The 26752-nt window shown below is 47.4% G+C and overlaps 1 protein-coding gene across 1 annotated transcript in view; it reads right to left on the bottom strand.

Annotated features, from left to right (window-relative positions):
- Positions 1 to 26752, bottom strand: part of LOC132762150 (uncharacterized) — a 40359-nt gene that overhangs the window by 3754 nt on the left and 9853 nt on the right. Inside the window, exon 4 of the mRNA XM_060755113.2 lies at positions 4659 to 5368. Coding sequence (XP_060611096.2) covers positions 4659 to 5368 — 710 coding nt within the window. The remainder of the gene's footprint in view (positions 1 to 4658; positions 5369 to 26752) is intronic.

Raw genomic sequence — 26752 nt, forward strand, 5'->3', positions numbered from 1 at the left:
AATAGTTTTCTAAGATCTACAGAGACACTCACTGGAAACACCCCAGCAAGCGAGAGTCCAAAAGTGGCAGGCTCAAACCCAGAACCTCAACCAATGGCTGATACCAAATGAGAGAGTCCCTCCTGGGCACACAGAGGACTGGGCGACTTGGAAGGCACTGAACAGACTGCGCTCTGGCACCACGAGATGCAGAGCCAACCTTAAGAAATGGGGCCACAAAGTGGAATCCTTACTTACTTACTTAGGCAATCCCTCGTTGGACGAGTAAGATGGTCTTCCATTATGGATTTCCTTGTGGGTCCGTATGTGGCTGTGGAGCCCTATTCTTGCTCTGCATCTTCTTCCGCAGTGTGGGCATTGGTTTCCAGGTGGAAGGCGGTCCCGGTCGGGGTTGGCTTGACGCGCCTTCCTCTGGGCACGTTTCTCTCTTTCACCCTCCACTCGTGCCTCCTCAAATTCTGCAGCACTGCTGGTCACAGCTGTCCTCCAGCTGGAGCGCTCAAGGGCCAGGGCTTCCCAGTTCTCAGTGTCTATGCCAGAGTTTTTAAGGTTGGCTTTGAGCCCATCTTTAAATCTCTTTTCCTGTCCACCAATGTTCCGTTTTCCGTTCTTAAGTTCAGAGTAGAGCAACTGCTTTGGGAGACGGTGGTCAGGCATCCGGACAACGTGGCCGGCCCAGCGGAGTTGATGTTGGAGGACCATCGCTTCAATGCTGGTGGTCTTTGCTTCTTCCAGCACACTGACGTTTGTCCGCTTGTCTTCCCAGGAGATTTGCAGGATTTTCCGGAGGCAGCGCTGATGGAAACGTTCCAGGAGCTGCATGTGACGTCTGTAGACAGTCCACGTCTCACAGGCATATAGCAGGGTTGGGAGGACAATAGCTTTATAAACAAGCACCTTGGTATCCCTACGGATGTCCCGGTCCTCAAACACTCTCTGCTTCATTCTGGAAAATGCTGCACTTGCAGAGCTCAGGCGGTGTTGGATTTCGGCGTCGATGTTGACTTTGGTGGAGAGGTGGCTGCCAAGGTAGCGGAAATGGTCCACATTTTCTAATGTGACACCATTAAGTTGTATTACTGGCATTGGAGAGGGATTGGCTGGCGACTGCTGGAACAGCACCTTGGTTTTCTCAATGTTCAGTGACAGGCCGAGCTTCTCATATGCTTCTGCGAAGGTGTTTAGAGTGGCTTGTAGATCTTCTTCTGAATGCGCACAGACGACATTGTCATCAGCATACTGGAGTTCTATAACAGCTGTTGTTGTAACCTTGGTTTTGGCTTTCAGTCTGCTGAGGTTGAATAGCTTGCCATCTGTCCGATAGATTATTTCCACTCCGGTGGGAAGCTTCCCATCAACAAGGTGAAGTATCATAGCGATGAAGATGGAGAATAGAGTTGGGGCAATAACACATCCCTGTTTGACACCGGATTCCACCTTAAATGGGTCACTTTGGGAGCCATTGCTGTCCAAGACTGTTGCCATCATGTCATCATGGAGGAGCCGCAGGATGTTCACAAATTTGCTTGGGCACCCGATTTTGTGGAGGATGGTCCAGAGAGCGCTGCGATTCACTGTGTCGAATGCCTTTGCAAGGTCGATGAATGCCATGTACAGAGGTTGGTTTTGTTCTCTGCATTTTTCTTGGAGCTGTCTTGCAGTGAAGATCATGTCCACTGTTCCTCTGGAGGGGCGGAAGCCATTCTGGGATTCTGGGAGGATGTCTTCTGAGAGGGGCAGAAGGCGGTTTGCAAGGATTCTTGCGAGGATTTTCCCAGCGGAGGTTAGAAGGGAGATACCTCGATAGTTTCCGCAGTCTGTTCTTTCCCCTTTTTTGAAGAGGGTGATGATGGTGGCGTCCTTGAAATCTGCTGGGATTTTCTCGGTCACCCACACTTTTTCTATGAGCTGGTGGAGTTGGTGTGTCAGCTCAGGTCCTCCCTCTTTAAAGATTTCAGCAGGGATCCCATCTGGTCCACTGGCTTTGTTATTCTTCTGCTGGCTGATGGCATTGCTGACTTCTTCCAAACTAGGCAGTGCTGCAAGCTCGTCCCTGGTTTGTTGCTGCGGGATTTGTGAGAGGACCTCTTCAGCCACATTGGAGCTGCGGTTCAGGAGGCTTTGGTAGTGTTCTTTCCAACGTAGTGCAATTGAGTTTTGGTCCTTCAGGAGTTTGGTTCCATCTGATGAGCGTAGAGGCTGTATCCCATGGTTTCTTGGTCCATAGATGACCTTTGTGGCTTTGAAGAATCCCTGAGCATCATGGGTATCTGCCAGGTGTTGGATTTCTTCAGCCTTCTTTGTCCACCAGATGTTCTCGAGTTCTCTTGTCCTTCTTTGGACCTCAGCTTTTGCACTGGCATAGATCTTTTTCTTAGCAACACAGTTGATGTCTCTCTGCCATGCTTGGAAGGCTTTCCTTTTCTTGTCAATTAGCTGTTGGATCTCGATGTCATTTTCATCAAACCAGTCTTGATGTTTCTTGGCTTGGTATCCAATAGTTTCTTCGCAGGCTTGGATGATGGAGGTCTTCAGTTTGTTCCAATGTTCCTCGACATTTTCGGGGTGTACTGTGGGTAGATGGTCCTTGAGTGCTGTTTGGAGATGGGCTCGTCTGGAGGGCTCCTGAAGGGCTTGGGTGTTCATTTTGCGCCTTGTCTTCCTTCCTTGGAGTCTGCGCTTGGGGGCAATCTTGAGAGCCATCGAGGATCGGATTAGCCTGTTGTCAGTCCAGCAGTCGTCAGCACCTGTCATGGCTCTTGTGAGGAGCACGTCACGGCGGTCTCTGGCACGTGTGATTACATAGTCTAAGAGGTGCCAATGCTTTGACCGGGGGTGCTTCCATGATGTCTTGAACTTGTTTTTCTGGCGGAAGAGCGTGTTGGTGATGACAAGGTTGTGTTCCGCACATTTGGTGAGAAGCAGGATGCCATTTGAGTTGCTGTTTCCAACCCCGTCTTTTCCGATGGTCCCTGGCCACAGGTCGAAGTCTCGCCCGACTCTTGCATTGAAGTCCCCCAGGAGGATGATTTTGTCCTCCTTAGGTATCCCCGATAGGACGGTGTCCAGCTGACAGTAGAATTTCTCCTTGATGTCTTCGTCAGCATCTAGTGTTGGTGCATAGGCACTTATGATGGTTGCCCGTTGGTTTTTGGCAAGATCGATTCGGAGGGTTGAGAGTCGTTCGTTGATGCCAGTGGGTGCTTCGGACAGATGTTTCACCAGATCATTCCTGATGGCAAAGCCAACTCCGTGCATTCTTTGGTCTTTTTCGGGCAGTCCCTTCCAGAAGAAGGTGTAGCCTCCTTTTTCTTCCTTCAGCTGTCCCTCTCCTGCTCTCCGGGTCTCCTGAAGGGCTGCTATGTCGATGTTGAAGCGTCCCAGCTCCCTTGCAATGATGGCAGTTCTGCGTTCGGGGCGTTCACTGCCACTGTTGTCCATCAGAGTCCGTACGTTCCACGTACCGAAGTTCATTTTCCTTTTTTGGCCGCAGGGTGGTGACCCCACTGGACGCGGCAGTCCAGTCAGGGATAAGTGAGGCAGACTATGTTTAGGGCACCTTTTCTAGCCCCCTCCCCATGTGGGGTGAGCAGAGTGGGTCCTCAATAGGGCTGCTCAGTCGTGGATACAGCTGCCGAACTACTCAACTGCCTCGGACCTTGAGGTAGAACGACTGAGTCCGTACCCACCGCCCATGTGCCAGTCTGTGACTAGGGGCTTCCAGATTTCACAGTCCTGCCCCCGTCGCCACTCGCTGATCGCCATGGGGCTTTGGTTGCTTGGTTTTTGTTTTCTGTGGAAGACGCCTGTGCGTGGGTTTTTTTAATGTGTGGAGGTCAGTGCACAACTGATCGACACACAGACTTCACAGAGTGAGGTTCCACTGGTGATGTAGTTTAACACAATGACCGTGGCTTCTCAGTCTGTTGCAGCCTTCTTCCGCCTTCGCAGCCGTTGTAACATGTGCCATGTTATCCTCCGCCTGCTCCGCCGTTGAGGTCTTTGGGGCCACAAAGTGGAATCCACGACATGCGAGTGTGGAGAAGAGCAAACCACTGACCACCTGCTGCAATGCAACCTGAGCCATGCTACATGCACAATTCTTGCAGCAACACCAGAGGCACTCCAAGTGGCCAGATACTGGTCAAAAGACATTTAATCAACTACCAAACTTGCAAATTTTGTGTTTTGTCTGTTTGTTTTGTTCTGTTAGAAATGTAATACAATTGACTGGTTGCCCAGACATGATAAACAAACAAATAAAATAATAATAGTAGTAATAGATTGGAGAAGTTACTGTTTTCACAGAATCATAGAAGCATGGAGTTGGAAGAGACCTCGTGGGCCATCCAGTCCAACCCCATTCTGCCAAGAAGCAGGAAAATCACAATCAAAGCACCCCCGACAGATGGCCGTCTTGCCATCTTGACCACACACCTTGATGTTGCTTGCTCACACACTCTCTAGTTCTCACCTATGAACCATTAGAGCAGGCATGGGCAAACTTGGGCCCTCCAGGTGTTTTGGACTTCAACTCCCACAATTCCTAACAGCCTACCGGCTGTTAGGAATTGTGGGAGTTGAAGTCCAAAACACCTGGAGGACCCAAGTTTGCCCATGGCTGCATTAGAGTATTCTACACCTGCAAGCCATCTTACCTGTGCCTCCGATTCTATGCAGAGACTCTCATAGAGGTCGTCAAAATGCTTTTCTGGGATGGGTGGTGGGACGTCCTCATCTTCCTCTGTGGTTTTGCCATGGCTTGGTGGCTGAGACTGGCTAGGTGTTTGACGCCGCTTGCACACTTTGGCATACAAGGCACTCAGTCTTTTTTCTCCATCAAAAACTGGCTGGAGAGGAGCTTCCATCTCAGGCGGTATCTCCCGATGCGGGTCGGCCACCTGGTCTGGCTGTCCCAGCATATTGCTGACCTCTGCAGACCTCGAATCCGTCTTGTCATACCCTTTGGATTCCTGTCTTATAGAAGATTTTGGGCTCTCGTTGTTGGTTCCCATCAAGCAATCTTTGGGGCGTAAGTCCTTTTCCTTCAGCCGGATGCTTTCGTAAACCTGACTATCCGCATTCAGAGTTGGGGGCTCAGTTCTGGAGATGTGGACCTCTTTTGGGGTCATGGGGAGCTTCCTGTATAGCATGGAGTTTGGAGTCATGGGGCTGGGAGGACATGATGTTTTGGGGGCTGACCCTCTCAAGCGTTCCACTTCAAGTTTTGGGGACATCTGTGTCCTTTGATCGTTTGTGATGAGAACATGCCTTTCCTTGGGAGAATCCATGTTTTTATGCTGACGTTCTGAGGCCGTTTCCTCAACCTTCAGTTGTCTCTCGTCTTGGTGGTGTGACAGAGCATTTCCTGAGGATGAAGACAACAGTTTCAGGTTTTCATATTACCAAACAATATTGTTTTGATTGCTATTTTACAAAATCTTGGGATTTATCTGAAAAATCCTATCTCCCTAGATGAACTCATCTCAAGATCCAACAAGGAAGTCCTTCTCTTAGTCCCAACATCCTCATTTGGTGCAGACTTAGAAGAAAAGGAGGAGGTCAGCTGTGACCAGCAGTGCTGAAGAATTTGAAGAGGCACGAATGGAGGGCAAAAGGGAGAAGCGTGCCAAGAGGAAGGCGCATCAAGTCAACCCCAACTGAGACCGCCTTCCACTTGGAAACCAATGCCCTCACTGTGGAAGAAGATGCAGAGCAAGAATAGGGCTCCACAGCCACATACGGACCCACAAGAATACTGAAAGACAATCCTCCTCGGAAAACGAGGGAACACCTAAGAAAGTAAGTAAGTAAGTAAGAAGAAAAGGTCACCAGGGTCTGCACTGACCACAAAATAATTGCATTAAAAGTCCCATGCAAGCAAAGTGAGAGTCAACATTTGACAACAAAGGATTTTACCATATATAATGTAAGAAATGCCAAATGTGCAAGTTTGGTTCAGGAAAGGAAGAGGCACTAGGGATCACATTGCAAATCTACATCTACATTGGAAAATAAACCACACCAAAGAATTTGCAAGAAAGGCCAAATGTCCAAGTTTGGTTCAGGAAAGAAAGAGGTACTAGGGATCACATTGCAAATCTACATCTACACTGGAAAATAAATAACACCAAAGAATTTGTGAGAAATGCCAAATGTCCAAGCTTGGTTCAGGAAAGGAAGAGGCACTAGGGATCACGTTGCAAATCTACATTGGAAAATAAACCACACCAAAGAATTAGCAAGAAAGGCCAAATGTCCAAGCTTGGTTCAGGAAAGGAAGAGGCACTAGGGATCATGTTGCAAATCTACATCTACATTGGAAAATAAACCACACCAAAGAATTTGCAAGAAAGGCCAAATGTCCAAGTTTGGTTCAGGAAAGGAAGAGGCACTAGGGATCATGTTGCAAATCTACATCTACACTGGAAAATAAATAACACAAAAGAATTCGTGAGAAATGCCAAATGGCCAAGCTTGGTTCAGGAAAGGAAGAGGCACTAGGGATCACTTTGCAAATCTACATCTACATTGGAAAATAAACCACACCAAAGAATTTCAGGGAGGAAAAAATCTGTCTGTGTTTTATAGATTACATATAGCAAAGCCTTTGATTGTGTAGATCAGTGGTTCTCAACCTTTTCTTCACCATGGACCTCCTTTTAAATACCTTTTGTGGCAGTGGACCCACAAGGCTTAACTCAAGATTTGCTTAAAAATTGATGAAAAGTGTTTACATTTCTGCTCACTAGGCTTGGGCAATCCATGGTTCTAAATGGTTCTAAAGTACTTTCAAAACTAAAGTTCTGGTGGTGAAAATTTCAGAACTCTAACAAAACTTTCAAAATTTAATTATTATTTCATTATTGGTGATTTTAATGACAGAACCAATTACGAACTGCCATTTATTATGAAATTTTGAGAATTTTGTTAGAGTTCTGAAATTTTCACTACCAGAACTTTAGTTTTGTAAGTACTTTAGAACCATTTAGAACCATGGATTGCCCAAGCCTACTGCTCACACACTCACCGTTTGTTTGTTTGTGTTCAAACCAACCAAATTTTCCAAAACAAGCACAGAAAATTAAAAATTTGTTCCGTTTCTCTTTCTGGCATGTTATTTGTTCACTCGTTTGTTCATTCAGATTTAACAGCAAAACATCATAACATCTCTTCAATCCTTCGCTGACCCCTTGTGATGATATTGCAGCCCCTCAGGGATTCCCAGAACTATAAATCCCTCTTAAGCAAATGTATAAGTTACAACACTTCATTGCCATGATGCTTAACCTACAAGAATCTAGTGTTAGGACAAAATACAGAGAAATGCAATATTTTCCAATTGGCAAGGGGTGAAGCAAGGATGCATTTTATCACCCCACCTGTTTAAGTTATATGCCAAAAATATTATACACAAAGCAGGATTGAATATGTAGAAGGAAGAATGGAAACTGGAGGAAGAAAGATCGACAGTCCAAGATATTATTATTATGCTCATACCCTGCTTTTTCTCTTCACAAGGAGATTCAAAGCAGCAAAGTTATGCAGACGATACCATACTATTAGTGTTAACTTTATTAGGATAGTTAATATATATTCATTTTTAACTTTTTAAAATTCGAATCATTGTGTTTGAGTTGCACTTTATTCTCACCTTTGCCATTTGCGTGCCATGTTGAGAGGAAGCAGGAGCTAAACTAACTACATAAATATCATAAAATAAAGAACTAATCTTTCCTTCCCAACACCATGGTATCCGGTTGCAGGCAGAGCAGTGCCGTGGCTTGTCATCATAATTTTTGCTCTTTCTTTGTTAAACATTTAAGCTAAAAAGCAGGTTCCAACAGAGTCTCTCAGAGCTGTCGTTTGCTAAATCTGGTGAAAACACCAGCCAAACAGGTCCAGCCTCTGAAAGGTTGAAAAACTGAAAGCACTAAATGCAGCCATGTCTAGTGGCTTAGCCTTGGACCAGAAGGATTTTAGAAGTGCCCTTTCTAGTCTGGCCCAAGACAGAAAATAATCTATTTCTCTCTTTCATAATTGTTGGTGTTATTGTTGTTGTCAATAACTTGTTGTCAGGGGCGGCTCGTCCATTACGCGAAGTAAGCGGTCGCAGAACACTTTTTTTGCCAGGGGCGCAAAGGCTCCTCTGTAAATGCCCCTTGACCGCCACTTGAGGAGCGCCCCTCAGCTCACAACAGCCCTAGCAGTCCGGGGGAGCCTCGGCTTTCTTGCCTCACTGCCGGGCGATCCTCTTCCCAAAGGGGCCGGGCCCTTGAGCCTCACCTCGCCCCTCTCATTCCTGTTCCACCTGGCCACAAGGTGCGCGAGCAGAGCCGGCGCTCAATCGTTCTCCGCGTTCGATCCCTTCCCCATGATCGGCTCCCTTTCCTGATCCCCCGGCGCTCCACCCGCCTCCTCTCCTCTCCCCAATCCGCGGGTGGGCCAAGGGGCGGAGCCGTCGCACCTGGCCCGCTTCGGGTCCGGAGGCGTGTCTGAAGACCCCAGCATATGCACCAAAAGTTGCCTCTTCTCCTGACTTTCTCTTCAGCCATTGGGACCAAGAGAGAGAGAGAGAGAGAGAGAGAGAGAGAGAGAGCCCCTCCGGCTGGAGGTATCTCCCACCTCCGCTCCCTCCTTTGTTTTTGCGCCTACCTTCAGGAAAGGTGGGCATCTCCACCTCTGTCTTTCTCTCTCTCTCAGTCCCAATGGCTGAGGAGAAAGTCAGGAGAAGAGGTGACTTTTGGTGCACATGCCGGGGTCTTCAGGCACGCCTCCGGACCCAAAGCGGGCCAGGCAAGGGAGCAAGTGTGGCAAGTGTAGTTACTGGGATGTATAGTTCACCTACAATCAAAGAGCATTCTGAACTCCACCAATGATGGAATTCAACCAAATATGGCACAGAACTCCCACGATAAACAGAAAATATATATCAATGATTGGTTGGGGGGGGGGGCGCCAAAATACTGTTTGCTTACCGTTGAAAATTACCTAGGGCCGGTGCTGCTTGTTGTTAAACATGAGCCAACAATGTGAAGCGGCGGCAAAAAAAGCCAATAGGATTTTGACCTGCATCAATAGAAGTGTAGTGTCTACATCCAGGGAAGTCATGCTCCCCATGCTCTATTCTGCCTTGGTTAGACCACACCTGGAATACTATGTCCAATTCTGGGCATCACAACTGAAGGGAGATGTTGACAAGCTGGGTGTTGTGATTCAGCTGGAACCACAGAGTGCCTTTCATGAGGATGATGGGATTCAGGTTCACAATCTGGTTCAAAATGCCTCTGTCATAGTCAATGAGGACAAGGTATGCAAGTTCAATTTCTCACAGCAAGAAATGAGTTTGATACTGAAACTAGCCAGGTGCAGGTGCAAATTGACTCAGAAAAGGAGGAGAGTTCTCAGCCTGATAATGGGCAGGAAGACAAACTGGATAACACTAACGAACAGACTGACCTTGATGAAACAAGAACCTTAGATCGTGCTGACCGTTTGGAATTCAGTTCGAAGGAGTGTGAGAATAGCTAACAAGAAGGAGGTCAGAGGCCAAAGAAACGCTTTCATGTTTTGCAAAGGGTATTAAGCAGTGTGTTTGGGACCAAACCTTTGTCAGAGCAACTTTTCATTTAACCAAGAAGCTTGCATTTTGCTTGTCTGGATTATCTTGCTGTTCTTCTGTTCATGGTCTCAGGACTCAGTCATGCTCTCATGGTGCTGTTTTGGGCCATGCTTCAAAGTGTTGTTTTATATTGATCTTTTGAAAGCTTACTTTTGCTTTTAAGAACTTTTTATCTTTTATTTTTAATAAACTATAAAGACTTCTGGCTGTGTGCAGTTTGGTGTTTTCAGCAAGGTGAACCTATTCTGAGGTGCAACACTGGGATGTGTCCAGAGGAGGGCGACACAAATGATCAAGGGTCTGGAGAACAAGCCCTATGTGGAGTGGCTTAAAGAGCTGGGCATGTTAGACCTGAAGAAGAGAAGGCTGAGAGGAGACATGATGAGGGCCATGTATAAATATGTGAGGGGAAGTCAGAAGGAAGAGGGAACAGGCTTGTTTTCTGCTGTCCTGGAAACTAAGACTCAATGGAACAATGGCTTCAAACTACAGGAGAGGAGATTCCACCTGAACATGAGGAAGAACTTCCTGACTGTGAGAGCTGTTCAGCAGTGGAACTCTCTGCCCCGGAATGTGGTGGAGGCTCCTTCTTTGGAGGCTTTGAAGCAGAGGCTGGATGGCCATCTGTCAGGGGTGCTTTGGATTCAATATTCCTGCTTCTTGGCAGAATGGGGTTGGACTGGATGGCCCATGAGGTCTCTTCCAACTATAAGATTCTATGATTCTATCATCATCATCATCATCATCATCATCATCACAAGGGCCATCCAGTTCCTGCTTCTTCTTCTTCTTCTTCTTCTTCTTCTTCTTCTTCTTATTATTATTATTATTATTATTATTTGAAACACAACAAGAGGAGTCCACAGCAGACAAAATTACTCTGCTGGCTGTTGTATTGGATCACACGTCGGACACTTCCCAAGTGTCTAGGACTGTGTGATGTATTGGTGAATAATGCGTGCAGATTCCCGTAAGGTGGCCTTCTGCAGTTGGTAGATGGTAATTTTGTCAGCGTCGATTGTGTTTAAGTGCAGGCCAAGGTCTTTAGGCATTGCACCCAGTGTGCTGATCACCACTGGGACCACTTTGACTGGCTTGTGCCAGAGTCTTTGCAGTTCGATCTTTAAATCCTCATATTGTGTCAGTGGGTGCTAGAAATAATATCATACGAAAGCTGATTGGCACAACCTGGGGATCACCTAAGTCGCCTAAGGGCTGAGAAAAGCGGTATATAAATGAAGTAAATAAATAAATCACAACCAGACACAGTGAAGACATCTGCCCCTGCGCTTTGCTACTCTGCTGCTGAGTATGCATGCCCAGTGTGGAACACATCTCACCACACTAAAACAGTGGATGTGGCTCTTAATGAGACATGCCGCATTATCACGGGGTTTCTGCGCCCTATTCCACTGGAGAAATTATACTGTCTAGCTGGTATTGCACCACCTGACATCCGCAGGGAAGTAGCAGCCAATAGTGAAAGGACCAAGGCAGAGACATCTCCAGCTCATCCCCTGTTTGGGTATCAGTCAGCACACCAATGATTTAAATCAAGAAATAGTTTTCTAAGATCTACAGAGACACTTGCTGGAACACCCCAGCAAGCGAGAGTCCAAAAGTGGCAGGCTCAAACCCAGAACCTCAATCAATGGCTGATACCAAATGAGAGACTCCCCCCTGGGCACACAGAGGACTGGGCGACTTGGAAGGCGCTGAACAGACTGTGCTCTGGCACCACGAGATACAGAGCCAACCTTCAGAAATGGGGCCACAAAGTGGACTCCACGACATGCGAGTGTGGAGAAGAGCAAACCACTGACCACCTGCTGCGATGCAACCTGAGCCCTGCCACATGCACAATGGAGGACCTCCTTGCAGCAACACCAGAGGCACTCCAAGGGGCCAGATACTGGTCAAAGGACATTTAATAGAATACTAAGTCGGCAAATTTTGTTTGTTTGTTTGTTTAATACATACTACTGTTTTGGTTTGCTCCTGACATGATAAATAAATATTGTGTCAGCTTTTCCAATTGTTTCTCTTCAATCCTGCTGTCACCTGGGATGGCAACACTGACAATCCATACTTTGTTTTTTAACACAGTTGTGAGGTCAGGAGTATTGTGCTCCAAAACTCTGTCTGAATCAACCCTCCAGCTCCTTGGAGCTTTCTCCTTCAATACTTTTAACTTCCTTCACAGCTCTTGCCGCTGCTGATTTTCGTTGTGGTTTCCTCAACTACAGCTTGGGCATGTTGGAATGTAACCTATTCCTTCTTTGGGAGGGGAGTTTTAAGAGGAAGGTAAGTGAATGTGGATTGTGCTGAGTTTCCATTCCTGCTTGGGAGCCAAGACTGGGAAAGTCATGTTCATGCACGGCACCCGGATCTGCTTGCCCTACACACTGGATGCGTTTCCAACTCTTTGAATGACCTGGTGGCCTTTCCAGCAGAGCTGTCGAGAAAGAAACCGCAATAAGTCACTGGGATTGGCAGAGCCTGGCTCTTTGGGTGCCCGAATGCACACATAGACAAGACACACTGATACCAATCCCAAGCTCGGCTGTGCCTCTCCGGGTGTGCCGTCGCCATTCGCTGGCTGCTGGAAATCTGCTGATGCTGACCTCCCTGTTTGTTAACAGGCCTCGCACTTGGCCAGACTGAAGCTTGGTGTTGAATTACAGTTGGAAGAGTTCAGGAGTCTCTGGGGGAAACGGCAGCAACAAAATGTGGTCAGTTTTGCAGCAGCAGAGAGTTAACTGTTTCGACCGGAGAAGTTGCAAATAGTTGTCGAAGGCTTTCATGGCAGGAACCACTGGGCTGCTGTAGGTCTTTCGGGCTATATGGCCATGTTGTAGTAGCATTCTCTCCTGACGTTTTGCCTGCATCTATGGCAAGCATCCTCAGAGGATGCTTGCCATAGATGCAGGCGAAATGTCAGGAGAGAATGCTTCTAGAACATGGCCATATAGCCCGAAAGACCTACTTGCAAATGGTTGCTAAAACTCCCTTCTGGAAATGTGTGCCAAGGTGTGGCCTCTCTTTTCTTTGGTGAGAAGGGGCTCCAATGTGTGACCCCAAAACAGGACTAACAATCGGCTGTCCCTGATCTCCAAATCTCCAAAGAGGGTCTGGCAGTTCAAGGAATGCAGCACAAAGGGAAGAACACATCCCCACCAGCTGAGAAAGAGTCAAGGCAGAATGTAAACAAAGCCAGAGCTCAGCTGAAAGGCCAGCATCCAGAAAGAGACAATGCAGAAAAGGCCACAGGAAACTGAAAAGCTGAGACTGGGACACAGCAGAGACTTGAAATTTATGTGCTAGGACTAATGCACACTCTAGAGAATCGCAGAGTTGGAAGAGACCCCAAAGGCCATCCTGTCCAACCCTATTCGCCGCCCTGAGCCCTTCAGGGAGATAGGACAGTCTATAAATAGCATTTTATTGTTTATTATGGGTCCTTTGCTGGTGCAGCAGGTTAAACCACTGAGCTGCTGAACTGGCTGACCGAAAGGTTGGCAGTTCGGATCAAGGGAGTGGGGTGAGCTCCTGCTATTAGCCCTTGTGGGAGTTAAGAGTCCAAAACACCTGGAGAACCCAAGTTTGCCCATGTCTGTTCTAAAAGCAAAGTTGCCCAAGCGGCCTCTTCTGTGTAACCTCAGAATGCGGATTGTGCATGGCTGGACACGTGCGTTGTGCGTGCCAATGTACGTGCACATCTGGTTGTGCATTCAGTTGTGTAACATTGTACTCCGCTGATAAGGCGATGTTACACAACCAGCAGGCAACTCTGTTAAGCCAGGATTCAGCCCTGGTTCACACACCTCCAAGAGACCTGATTTGGAAAGGGATGGTCTTGATTAATTCTCTGCTGTCCCACTTTTGAGCTGCTATTAAAAAGTCCCAGATTTTCTCTCCTCTGGCCACTTTCCCCTTTATTCTCAAGCTACAAACTGATTCCCAAATGAAGAGGTTGGACAGCCATCTGTCAGGAGGACTTTGATTGTATCTTCCAATGTGGACAAAGGGGGCTGGACTGGATGGCCTTTGAGGGTCCCTTCCAATTCTGTGAACTTTCAAAGTGTATACACCCAAGACCCAATGGTTGGTATTGGAGTCTCCTTCTCTGGAGGCCTTTAAACAGAGGCTGGATGACCATCTGTCGGGAGGGCTTTGATTGTATCGTCCTATATGGACAAAAGGGGCTAGACTGGATGGCATTTGGGGGTCCCTTCCAATTCTATGAACTTTCAAGGTGTATACATCCATGACACAATGGATGGCATTGGAGTCTCCTTCTTTGGAGGCTTTTAAACAGAGGCTGTATGGCCATCTGTCAGGAGGGCTTTGATTGTATCTTCCAATGTGGACAAAAGGGGCTAGACTGGATGGCCTTTTGGGGTCCCTTGTGATTCTATGAACTTTCATGATGTATACATCCAAGATACAATGGATGGCATTGGAGTTTCCTTCTTTGGAGGCTTTTAAACAGAGGCTGGATGGCCATCTCTCAGGAGGGTTTGGATGATACTGGAGGCTCCTTTTTGGAGGCTTATAAACAGAGACTGGATGGCCATTTGTCAGGAGGGCTTTGATTGTATCTTCCTATATGGACAAAGGGGGCTGGGCTGGATGGCATTTGGGGGTCCCTTCCAATTCTGTGAACTTTCAAGATGTATACATCCAAGACACAATGGATGGCATTGGAGTCTCCTTCTTTGGAGGCTTATAAACAGAGGCTGTATGGCCATCTGTCAGGAGGGCTTTGATTGTATCTTCCTATGTGGATAAATGGAGTTGGACTGGATGGCCTTTGAGGGTCCCTTCCAATTCTGCGAACTTTCAAGGTGTATACATCCAAGACACAATGGATGGCATTGGAGTCTCCTTCTTTGGAGGCTTTTAAACAGAGGCTGTATGGCCATCTGTCAGGAGGGCTTTGATTGTATCTTCCAATATGGACAAAGGGAGTTGGACTGGATGGCCTTTGGGGGTCCCTTCCACTTCTTTCAAGATGTATACACTCAAGACACTATGGTTGCATATAACCAAGACACTGTGTTTGGCATTGGAGTCTCCTTCTCTGCAGGCCTTTAAACAGAGGTTGGATGGCCATCTGTCAGGAGTGCTTTGGTTGTGGCTTTGCTCTGATACCTTCATCTCCTTTTTGCAGCATCCTGTTGCCTGCAGAGGCATTAGGATGGGTTCCTCATTCTCTCTGTGCTTTCAGGGGTGGAGATTATGACCCACAGAGGAGCAGGAGCCAGCGGATACAGCCAAACAGAGGAGAGGAAATCCCTTTCCCTGTTTGGTTGGGGGGGGGGCTCCTTTCCCTTCTCCCCCTCTCTGCCACAGAAGAGCCGGGATCCCGCAGATGTCCCCCTTAAGCCCAGCATCTCCATCTGGCAGATAATCCACGTTAAAGAGAGTCCAATCGCCTTATGCGCACGATAGGCAGTGGCAACGGGGCAGGGAGAAAAGCCACACCAGGGGTCCATTCACCCCCCACCCAAAAAGAACCATTAACTCAGTGGGAAAGCATCCCTTTTGACCGAGAGACACAGAAAGCCGATCAGAGAGAGGAGGAGTGATCAAAAGATGTTTTCAGACCCAACTTCATAGAAGTTCTTCCAATGGTAAATAGTGCATCTACACCAGGCAATGGGCAAACTTCGGCCCTCCAGGTGTTTTGGACTTCAACTCCCACAATTCCTAACTGCTGTTTAGGGAGCTGAGGAAGTTTCATACACTGATGGGGCATTAGGGGTTGTGCAATAGCAATTAGAAGGTGGAAGGCTAGCTGCTTTGTTTAGTAACTGAATGCAAGTAATGTGATTGGGGATAGCACTTAATTTTGGTGTACAATGTACCATGACAATAATTTTATTCTGTTCTGTTTTATTCTATACTAGCCGTCCCCTGCCATGCATTGCTGTGGCCCACATGGGGGTTCTGTGTGGGAGGTCTGGCCCAATTCTATCATTGGTGGGGTTCAGAATGCTCTGTGATTATACGTGAACTATAAATCCCAGCAACTACAACTCCCAAATGTTAAGATTCTATTTTCCCCAAACTCCACCAGTGTTCACCTTTGGGCATATTGAGTATTCGTGTAGTGTTTGGTCCAGATCCATCACTGTTTGAGTCCACAGTGCTCTCTGGATGTGGGTGAACTACAACTCCAAAACCAAAGGACACTGACTACCAAACCCTTCCTGTATTTTCTGTTGGTCATGGGGAAATTGTGTGCCAAGTTTGGTTCAATTCCATTATTGGTGGGGTTCAGAATGCTCTTTGATTGTAGGTGAACTATAAATCCCAGCAACTATAAAATCAAATTTTTTGAGTGAAGGACATACATTGGGTTGTTAGGTGACTTGTGTCCAAATTTGGTGTCAGTTCGCCCAGTGGTTTTTGAGATATGTTAATCCCACAAATGAACATTGCATTTTTATTTATATAGATTGGAAACTCATAGAATCATAGGGTTGGAAGAGAACCACAAAGGCCATCCAGTCCAATCCTATTCAGGAATAATGCATGCAGATCCCAGTAAAGTGGCCTTCTGCAGCTGGCAGATGGTAATTTTGTCAGTGCTGATTGTGTTTAAGTGCAGGCCAAGGTCTTTAGGCACTGCACCTAGTGTGCCGATCACCACTGGGACCACATTGACTGGCTTGTGCCAGAGTCTTTGCAGTTCATGTCAGATTTTCCAATCCTCATATCGTGTCAGCTTTTCCAGTTGTTTCTCTTCAATCCTGCTGTTACCTGGGATTGTAACATTGACAATCCATACTTTGTTTTTTAACACAATCGTGAGGCCAGGAGTATTGTGCTCCAAAACTGTCAGTCTGAATTCAGAAGTCCCGGAGTAGCTTGACGTGTTCATTTTCGGTAACTTTTTCAGGCTTGTGATCCTTCCAGTTCTTTGTCGCAAGCAGATGGTCTTTGTGGCACAAGTTCCAATGAATCATCTGAGCAACGGTATTATGCCTCTGCTAATAGTCCGTCTGCGCAATCTTCATGCAGCAGCTGAGGATGTGATCCATCGTTACATCTGTTACTTTGCAGAGTCCACACTTGGAATCTATTGTCGACTTTTCAATTCTGGCTTTGATGGCATTGGTTCTAATGGCTTGTTGGGCTGCCAGGATCAGGCCCTCCTTTGTCTCCTTTTTCAAAGTTATTATTATTATTATTTTGCTGACACAGGAACACATTATGTCACAGCAAAGGAGATCTATATGCTGGATTTCGTATCACAAAATCACAAGTCGAACACTTCCCAAGCGTCTAGGACTGTGTGATGTATTTTCAAATGATGTGCAGAGATCCAAGCCAGGTGGCCTTTTGCAGTTGACAGATCGGGGTTTTTTTAAATATATATTTATTGTTTCCAAATGCCGGCTGAGATCTTTTGGCATGGCACCCAGTGTGCCAATGACCACTGGGACCACCTGTACTGGTTTATGCCAGAGCCTTTGCAGTTCGATTTTGAGGTCTTGATAGCAGCTGAGTTTTTCCTGTTTTTTGTCAATTCAGCTGTCACCTGGAATGGCGACATCAATCATCCAGACTTTTTTCTTTTCCACAGTCGTGATGTCTGGTGTATTGTGTTCCAAAACTTTGTCAGTCTGGATTCGAAAGTCCCACAGTATTTTTGCGTATTATTATTATTATTATTATTATTATTATTATTATTATTATTATTATTATGTGTCCAATATTGTTTCCAAAAGTGAGGAGACATAGGTTGGAATAATTGAAACCTGTGATATTCCAACTGTCCAAAGTCCCACAGTATTTTTGCATGTTCATTTTCCACGACCTTTGCAGGTTGATGATTCTACCAATTTTTTACTGCTGGCAGGTGGTACTTGTGACATAAGTTCCAGTGAATCATTTGGGCCACAGAGTTGTGTCTTTGTTTGTAGTCCGTCTGTGATTTTCTTGCAACAGCTGAGGATATGGCCCATGGTTTCATCAGTTTCCTTGTACAGTCTGCATTTTGGGTCATCCACTGATTTTTCGATCCTGAGCCATAACCAGGTCTTCTCCTTGTCAACGTTTTCTTCAATCTTCTCAAGAAACTGCCCATGCAAGGCTTTGTTGTACCAGCTGTCAGCTCTGGCACAACCTGGGGATCACAACCAGACAGCACGCCAACGACTTAAATCAATAAATAGTTTTCTAAGATCTACAGAGACACTTGCTGGAACACCCCAGCAAGCGAGAGTCCAAAAGTGGCAGGCCCAAACCCAGCACCTCAATCTATGGGTGATACCAGATGAGAGACTCCCCCCTGGGCACACAGAAGACTGGGTGACTTTGAAGGCGCTGAACAGACTGCGCTCTGGCACCACGAGATGCAGAGCCAATCTTAAGAAATGGGGCTACAGGGTGGAATCCTTGGCATGTGAGTGCGGAGAAGAACAAACCACTGACCACCTGCTGCAATGCTGCAATGCACCCTGAGCCCTGCCACATGCACAATGGAGGACCTTCTTGCAGCAACACCAGAGGCACTCCAAGTGGCCAGATACTGTCAAAGGACATTTAACCAACTACCAAATTTGCAAAATCTGTGTTTTTTTCTTTTTAATCTGTGTGTTTGTTTTGCTCTGTTAGAATTGTAATACAATGGTATGGTTGCTGATAACATGATAAATAAATAAATATAGCTCTGGTTTGGAGTGCAGTTTTCTTGTACTGACTCTTTGTCTGCTGTGCTTTGAGAGTTTCCGATTATTGACTTCAACTAAAGGCAGTTCTTGGCTTTCCTTTAAATATTCTGCCAAGACACGTTTTTCTTCTTCGACTGCTTGTTTTACTTGTGAAAGTCCTCTGCCACCAGACATTATTATTATTACTACTACTACTACTACTACCACCACCATTATTATTATTATTATTATTATTATTATTTCAAACCAATGGATTCAATGGCTTTGTTTTAGTTTGAGATCTAGTCCCATGTTGAATAGCATGTTCGTTGTGCATAACGAAAGCAAATCAACATTGGGGAATTGCTCTACCCTCCTCTGCACTTTTTAATTTTAAAACATTAAGATTACTCATCTTTCGAACTCAAAAGCAGGCTTTGCTTTTTGCTATTTGCCAGAAACAGCAGGCCTTGCAAGGGTCTCGGGACAGAAAGTTGGCTGCCATTTGCCCAACCTTGAGCCAAAGAATGCAACGCCTTTCAAAGCAAGGAAAGCCAATTGCAATTCCAGATGTGGCTAATAGCAGGAGAGCGGAAACAGGCTGTCGTTTTCACACAACACAATTATGGCACCACGATGTTACATGGCTTGCAACATGTAGGCATGTAACATGTTATTGTTGTGTGTCTCCAAGTCATTTCAGACTTGTAGAGACCTATCATAGTGTTTTCTACGGCTGAGTGTATGTGACGAGTTACAGTCTAATGCTTAGACCACTACACCACTACTACTCCCTTGGTGTAGTGGAGTTGTAGTAGCACAGTGGGTTAAACCGCCAGCTGCAGAAAATCTTGCCAACTGGAAGTTTGACAGTTCAAGCCACAAATCGGGATGAGCTCCCACCGTTAGCCCTAGCTCCTGCCTACCTAGCAGTTCAAAAGCAATAATGTGAGTAGATGAATAGGTACCGCTTTGTCGGGAAGGTAAAAAGCACCCATGCAGACATGCTAGGAATTCGATCATCGAACAAAAATGGAACAAGGGCACCTCCCCATGGCCGGACTCGAGCACAGCTTCCAGATGTCAGAGATGAAAAGGGGGAAGCCTTTGCCTCTGTCTTTGTACTGTCTGTGTTGTTAACTGTATAATGGAACTGAATGTTTGCCCTATAACGGTATGTATTCTGTAATCTGCTCTGAGTCCCCTCGGGGAGACAAAGTGGAATATAAATAAAGTATATTATATTCTGATCCCTTGCTTGCATCCCACAAAAACTGGGATCTGTATCTAGGTGAGGCACTAGAGCTCTCTGGCGGAGGATTCGAAGTACTTCACAAAACTATACCCAAATACTTGGGAGTTACTCTGGGCTGTGCTCTGACCTACAAGAAGCACTGCCTGAATATCAAGCAAAAAGTGGGCACTAGAAATAATATCATACAAAAACTGACCGGCACAACCTGAGGATCACAACCAGACACAGTGAAGACATCTGCCCTTGCGCTGTGCTACTCTGCTGCTGAGTACGCATGCCCAGTGTGGAACACATCTCCCCACGCTAAAACAGTGGATGTGGCTCTTAATGAGACATGCCGCATTATCACAGGGTGTCTGCGCCCCACTGGAGAAATTACACTGTTTAGCCGGTATTGCACCACCTGACATCCACCGGGAAGTAGCAACCAATAGTGAAAGGACCAAGGCAGTGATGCCTCCGGTTTGGGTATCAACCAGCACGGCAATGACTTAAATCAAGAAATAGTTTTCTAAGATCTACAGAGACACTCGCTGGAACATCTCAGCAAGCGAGAGTCCAAAAGTGGCAGGCTCAAACCCAGAACCTCAATCAATGGCTGATACCAAATGAGAGACTCCCCCCTGGGCACACAGAGGACTGGGCGACTTGGAAGGCGCTGAACAGACTGCGCTCTGACACCATGAGATGCAGAGCCAACCTTCAGAAGTTGGGGAAAGATCACCTATATAATCCAATGCTTCCTTTTTACAAGTTTCAGGCGCCAGGTTAAAGCACCCTTGTTTGGCTGCAGCTTTGAAGAACAGGATGTCTCCTGATCTCCGGGCCAGTTGAAAATTGCTTTATTGATTTATTGCAGCTTCCATTGTTTTCATGACCTTTATCGTTCTCTTTGGGTTTATTGCTGTTTACATGCATTGAACACCTTAGAAAGGTAGGACACAAAAGTTGGGACACAAAAATAGGCTAAGTAATCATAAGAGTGAAGGACAGAAGTATATTTCCGGCAAAAGCTGAGAAAGTTACTTTTTTGGGTGGAATATAACTTCCAAAATGTCCCATTTAGCAGGTTCACTGATGCTGGGAAGCTGGGGCTGAATAAATCAATATTATAGAATCATAGAATCAAAGAGTTGGAAGAGACCTCATGGGCCATCCAGTCCAACCCCGTTCTGCCAAGAAGCAGGAATATTGCATTCAAAGCACCCCTGACAGATGGCCATCCAGCCTCTGTTTAAAAGCTCCAAAGAAGGAGCCTCCACCACTCTCTGGGGCAGAGAGTTCCACTGGTGAACGGCTCTCACAGACAGGAAGTTCTTCCTAATGTTCAGATGGAATCTCCTTTCTTGTAGTTTGAAGCCATTGGTCCTTGTCCTAATCTCCATGGAAGCAGTAAACAAGCTTGCTCCCTCCTCCCTGTGGCTTCCTCTCACATATTTATCATATCTCCTCTCAGCCTTAAGGCTAAACATGCCCAGCTCCTTAAGCCGCTCCTCATAGGGCTTGTTCTCCAGACCCTTGATCATTTTAGTCGCCCTCCTCTGGACACATTCCAGCTTGTCAATATCTCTCTTGAATTGTGGTGCCCAGAATTGGACACAATATTCCAGGTGTGGTTTAACCAAAGCAGAATAGAGGGGTAGCATTACTTCCCTAGATCTATCCAGCTTGTAACTCTACCAAAAAAAGAGATCAGATTAGTCTGGCATGACTTGTTTTTGATAAATTATTGAAGAAACTTGCCATAATCAAAGCCAAGAACGCCAACATGTTTACTGGAATTGCTCCTGAGTAAATAGGTAGAGCTCGGAGTCACCTTTGGGGAGATAAAATGGGGTATAAATAAATACAACAACAACAACAGCAACAACTTCACAGTCATGGTCAGCTCATTGTAGCATCCTATGGTGCATCTACATCAGTGGTTCTCAACCTTCCTAATGCCGCAACCCCTTAATACAGCGAATCCAGGGAGCAGAGTGAGCTTCTGCTATTAGCCCCAGCTTCTGCCAATCTAGCAGTTCGAAAACATGCAAATGTGAGTACTGCTCCGGTGGAAAAGTAACGGCGCTCCATGCAGTCATGCTGGCCACATGACCTTGGAGGTGTCTACGGACAACGCAGGCTCTTCGGCTTAGAAATGGAGATGGGAACCAACCCACAGAGTCGGACACAAGTGGACTTAATATCAGGGGAAAACCTTTACCTAAATAGATGTGGCAGCAAAAAAAGCCAATGGGATTTTGGCTGGCATCAATAGGAGCATAGTGTCTAGATCTAGGGAAGTCATGCTACCCCTCTATTCCGCTTTGGTTAGACCACACCTGGAATATTGTGTCCAATATTGGGCACCACAATTCAAGAGAGATATTGACAAGCTGGAATGTGTCCAGAGGAGAGCGACTAAAATGATAAAAGGTCTGGAGAACAAGCCCTATGAGGAGCGGCTGAAGGAGCTGGGCATGTTTAGCCTGAAGAAGAGAAGACTGAGAGGAGATATGATAGCCATGTATAAATATGTGAGAGGAAGCCACAGGGAGGAGGAAGCCACCTTGTTTTCTGCTTCCCTGGAGACTAGGATGCGAAACAATGGCTTCAAACTACAAGAAAGGAGATTCCATCTGAACATGAGGAAGAACTTCCTGACTGTGAGAGCCGTTCAGCAGTGGAACTCTCTGCCCCGGAGTGTGGTGGAGGCTCCTTCTTTGGAAGCTTTTAAACAGAGGCTGGATGGCCATCTGTCAGGGGTGATTTGAATGCAATATTCCTGCTTCTTGGCAGAATGGGGTTGGACTGGATGGCCCAGGAGGTCTCTTCCAACTCTTTGATTCTATGATTTGATTCTATGATTCTATGTAAATGTGAGTTCCAGTCCGGTGGAAAGGTAACGGCGCTCCATGCAGTCATGCCGGCCACATGACCTTGGAGGTGTCTACAGACAACGCTGGCTCTTCGGCTTAGAAATGGAGATGAGAACCAACCCACAGAGTCGGACACAAGTGGACTTAATATCAGGGGAAAACCTTTACCTAAATAGGTAGAGCTTTGAGTCCCCTTTGGAGAGATAACATGGGGTATAAATAAATATAACAACAACAACAACTTCACAATCATGGTCAGCTCATTGTAGCATCCTATGCTGCATCTACACCAGTGTTTCCCAATCTTCCTAATGCCGTGACCCCTTAAGAGAGTTCCTAATATTGTGTTGACCACAACCATAACATTATTTTCATTACTACACCATAACCGTTGTGCCGTCCACCCAGACGCTGTAAAAAATAAAACTGTGATGTGCTTCTCTCTATGTCTGAGCGAACTGCGGGTGTCTTTCTTGAGAAGCTTGAGATACTCAGCAACTGAGGCTATTACTTGTTTTATTTATTTATTATTTATTATTATTATATGCACTTGTTAACCGCCACTCTCAGCCCGGAGGCGACTCGTGGCGGTGTACAGAACATAGAACATGAAGACAACAATTACAATAAATCGGGATCATAACACACATCTTACTAACAACACAGCAATTAAACTAAAAACTAAAAATCCGCTTCGTCTTGTTTGGGTCGTAATCAGTCTCATCGTCATAGTCCATTCCGGTGGTCATTCCAAACATAGCACCTAATTGAAGGCCTTTTCGAAGAGCCAGGTTTTCAGGCCCTTACGGAAGGCCATGAGGGAGGGCGCCTGTCTAATTTCAACAGGGAGGGAGTTCCAGAGCCGGGGGGCCACCACCGAGAAGGCCCGCTCTCTAGTCCCCGCCAAGCGTGCCTGTGAGGCAGGCGGGACCGAGAGAAGGGCCTCCCCGGATGATCTCAAGGTCCTCGTGGGCTGGTAGGCCGAGATGCGGTACTCAAGGTATTTTGGGCCGGAACCGTTTAGGGCTTTGTAGGTTAGCACCAGCACCTTGAATTGGGCCCGGTAGCTGATCGGCAGCCAGTGGAGCTGGGACAGCAAGGGCGTTGTACGCTCCCTGCGTCCCGCTCCGGTTAACAACATGGCTGCCGCGCGCTGGACTAGCTGGAGCTTCCGGGCCGTCTTCAAGGGCAGCCCCACGTAGAGAGCGTTGCAGTAGTCAAGGCGGGATGTGACCAAAGCGTGTACCACCGTGGCCAAGTCAGACTTCCCAAGATACGGGCGCAGCTGGCGCACGAGCCGAAGCTGTGCAAATGCTCCCCTGGTCACCGCTGAAACCTGGGGATCCAGGCTCAGCGATGAATCCAGGGTCACACCCAAGCTGCGAACCTGCGCCTTCAAGGGGAGTGCGACCCCGTCCAGCACAGGCTGTAACCCTATACCCTGTTCGGCCTTGCGACTGACCAGGAGTACCTCTGTCTTGTCTGGATTTAATTTCAGTTTGTTCGCCCTCATCCAGACCATTACAGCGGCCAGGCACCGGTTCAGGACTTCGACAGCCTCCTTAGTAACAGGTGGGAAGGAGTGACAGAGTTGGACGTCATCTGCGTACAGGTGACACCGCACCCCGAAACTCCGGATGATCTCACCCAGCGGCTTCATGTAGATGTTAAACAGCATGGGGGACAGTATGGAGCCCTGAGGAACACCACAGGTCAAAGGCTGTGGTGCTGAACAGGAGTCCCCCAATAACACCTTCTGGGTACGACCCTCCAGAAATGACTGGAGCCACCGCAAAGCGGTGCCCCCAAGGCCCATCTCTGCAAGGCGTCCCAGAAGAATACCGTGGTCGACGGTATCGAAGGCCGCTGAGAGGTCCAGAAGCACCAACAGGGACACACTCCCCCTGTCTAGCTCCCGGCGGAGATCATCCACTAAGGCGACCAAGACCGTCTCGGTACCATGTCCCGGTCTGAAACCAGACTGTGCCGGATCTAGATAATCCGTGTCTCTCAAGAATACCTGGAGTTGTGAGGCCACCACGCTTTCCATGACTTTGCCCAAGAAGGGAAGATTGGAAACAGGCCGAAAGTTGTCAAATTTAGTGGGGTCCAGTGATGGTTTCTTCAACAGCGGCTTTATAATAGCCTGTTTTAGGCTCGCTGGAATCGTGCCTTCCCGAAGGGAGGCATTAACCACCACCGTTACCCACTCAGCCAATCCCCCTCTGGCCTCTTTCAGAAGCCAGGATGGGCAGGGGTCTAGGATGGACGTGGTGGGCCTCATTCCTCCAAGTATCTTGTCCACATCCTCGGGTTTCACAAACTGAAAAGAATCCAACAAAATAGGACAAACAGGTGCTTGTGTCACATCCACAGAGACTGCATTTAATGTGGCGTCCAGCCCAGAACGGATCAAAGCGACTTTGTCTGCAAAGAACCGAGCAAATGCTTCGCAGCGCGTGTCCGAGTTGTCATGGCTCCCACCTAAGGTAGGGGGAGTTAAAAGACCTCTGACAATCCGAAACAACTCCGCCGGACGGTTTTTTGCAGACGCAATAGTAGCCGCAAAGAAAGTCTTCTTTGCGGCTTTTATTGCCGCGGCATATGCCCTTAAAAAGGACACAAACCGTGCTCGATTTGGCTCGCTTGGGTCCGAGCGCCACACGCTCTCTAGTTCCCTCTTCCTTCGCTTCATCGCTGCCAGCTCCTCAGTGAACCAAGGAGCTGGTTTAGCTCGGTTACTTGAGAGGGGACGTTCCGGAGCGATCCTGTCAATTGCCCTGGTCATCTCCCCATTCCAGAGAGCGACCAAGGCCTCGACATGGTCACCTACCGAGGTGGCGGGAAACTCCCCAAGAGCCGTCAGGAATCCGTTCGGATCCATAAGCCTCCTGGGGCGGACCATCTTAATGGGTCCTCCACCTTTGCGGAGGTTAGGGGGCGCAGTGAGCCTAAATCTGATCAGGAAGTGGTCGGTCCATGGCAACGGAGAGATGGCCAACTCCTCCACACCGCCACCTTGCTCCCATCCCTGGCAGAAAACCAAGTCCAATGTGTGTCCAGCACAGTGGGTGGGGCCAGTTATTTGTTGGGACAGCCCCATGGTTGCCATGGCAGACATGAAGTCCTGAGCCGCTCCTGTGAGGGTCGCCTCGGCATGGATGTTGAAGTCCCCCACCACAAGGAGCCGTTGGGACTCCACCACCAGGCTCGAGACCACCCCCGCTAGCTCAGGCAGGGAGACTGTAGTGCAGCGAGGTGGACGGTACACTACAAGAATCCCTATTCTGTCCCGGTCACCCACCCTCAGGTGGACGCATTCGAAATTTGAGGTCTGCGGGATGGGGCTCCTGGTCAGATGGATGGAATCTCTATAGACTACTGCGACCCCGCCTCCCCGTCCTCCGGCTCTTGGTTGGTGTTGCACGGAGAAGCCTGGAGGACAAAGCTGGGAGAGGTTTACGCCCCCCGCTTCATCCAACCAGGTCTCCGTGATGCACGCCAGATCTGCCCGCTCCTCCAGGATTAAGTCCTGGATCCAAGTTGTTTTTCCATTGACAGATCTGGCGTTCAACAACACCACCTTCAAGCTAGAGGGTCCGCTCACCTGGTTACACCAATTTACCTTAGGAGACCGGTTGGGAGTTGTTAATATGGATAGGCGGTCCGAATTAGGCCGAATTCGAGGTCTCCTTTTCCCACATCTCCTCCTTCCCACCACGACCTCTATGGGGGCCCCTCGGCTCATGGAACACCTCCCCCCCTCCATGCCGCAGTCTAACGCCAAGGTCTTACTTCCAGCTTTATTCGTTGTTTGGCTTCCTGGTCTTTGCCAATCTACTTTCTTCCCCACTACCCCCCTCCCCACTTCATTTTTGTTTATAGGGTCCAACCCACCCCCTCCCCTGTCCCTCACACTATACAATAGTAACAAGGATAACACACAAAGAGGGATGGGGGACCACATAGATAACAGCGATACAAGGCGGTGTTGGATGTTCTGGCCACACCACTAGAATGGTTCATAAAGTGCACAGTAAAGGGCTAGATCTAAAGTGCAATCGCTATAATAGCTAAAGTGCAATAGCTAAAGTGCAGTAAGTAAGGTGCGGCACGGAGGGCTAAGAGGGGCGAAAGTGCTAATGTGATTGGCGGCACAGGCAGGTGCCTTAAAGTGCTTCTCTTATATAAAGTGCTACAGCTGAAGGTATATAATCAGCCTCCTATGGGGTTGAGATGATGGTCAATTAACTCATTATGACCCAGGTGGAATCTCAAGACGTTGGAATGAAGCGGATGGGGGCTTCCGGAGATGGTAACTCGGCAAGGGCCAGACAGTTGGTCGGCTACA

The sequence above is a fragment of the Anolis sagrei genome, chromosome 1, assembly GCF_037176765.1.
Source record: "Anolis sagrei isolate rAnoSag1 chromosome 1, rAnoSag1.mat, whole genome shotgun sequence".
NCBI classification, from domain to species: domain Eukaryota; kingdom Metazoa; phylum Chordata; class Lepidosauria; order Squamata; family Dactyloidae; genus Anolis; species Anolis sagrei.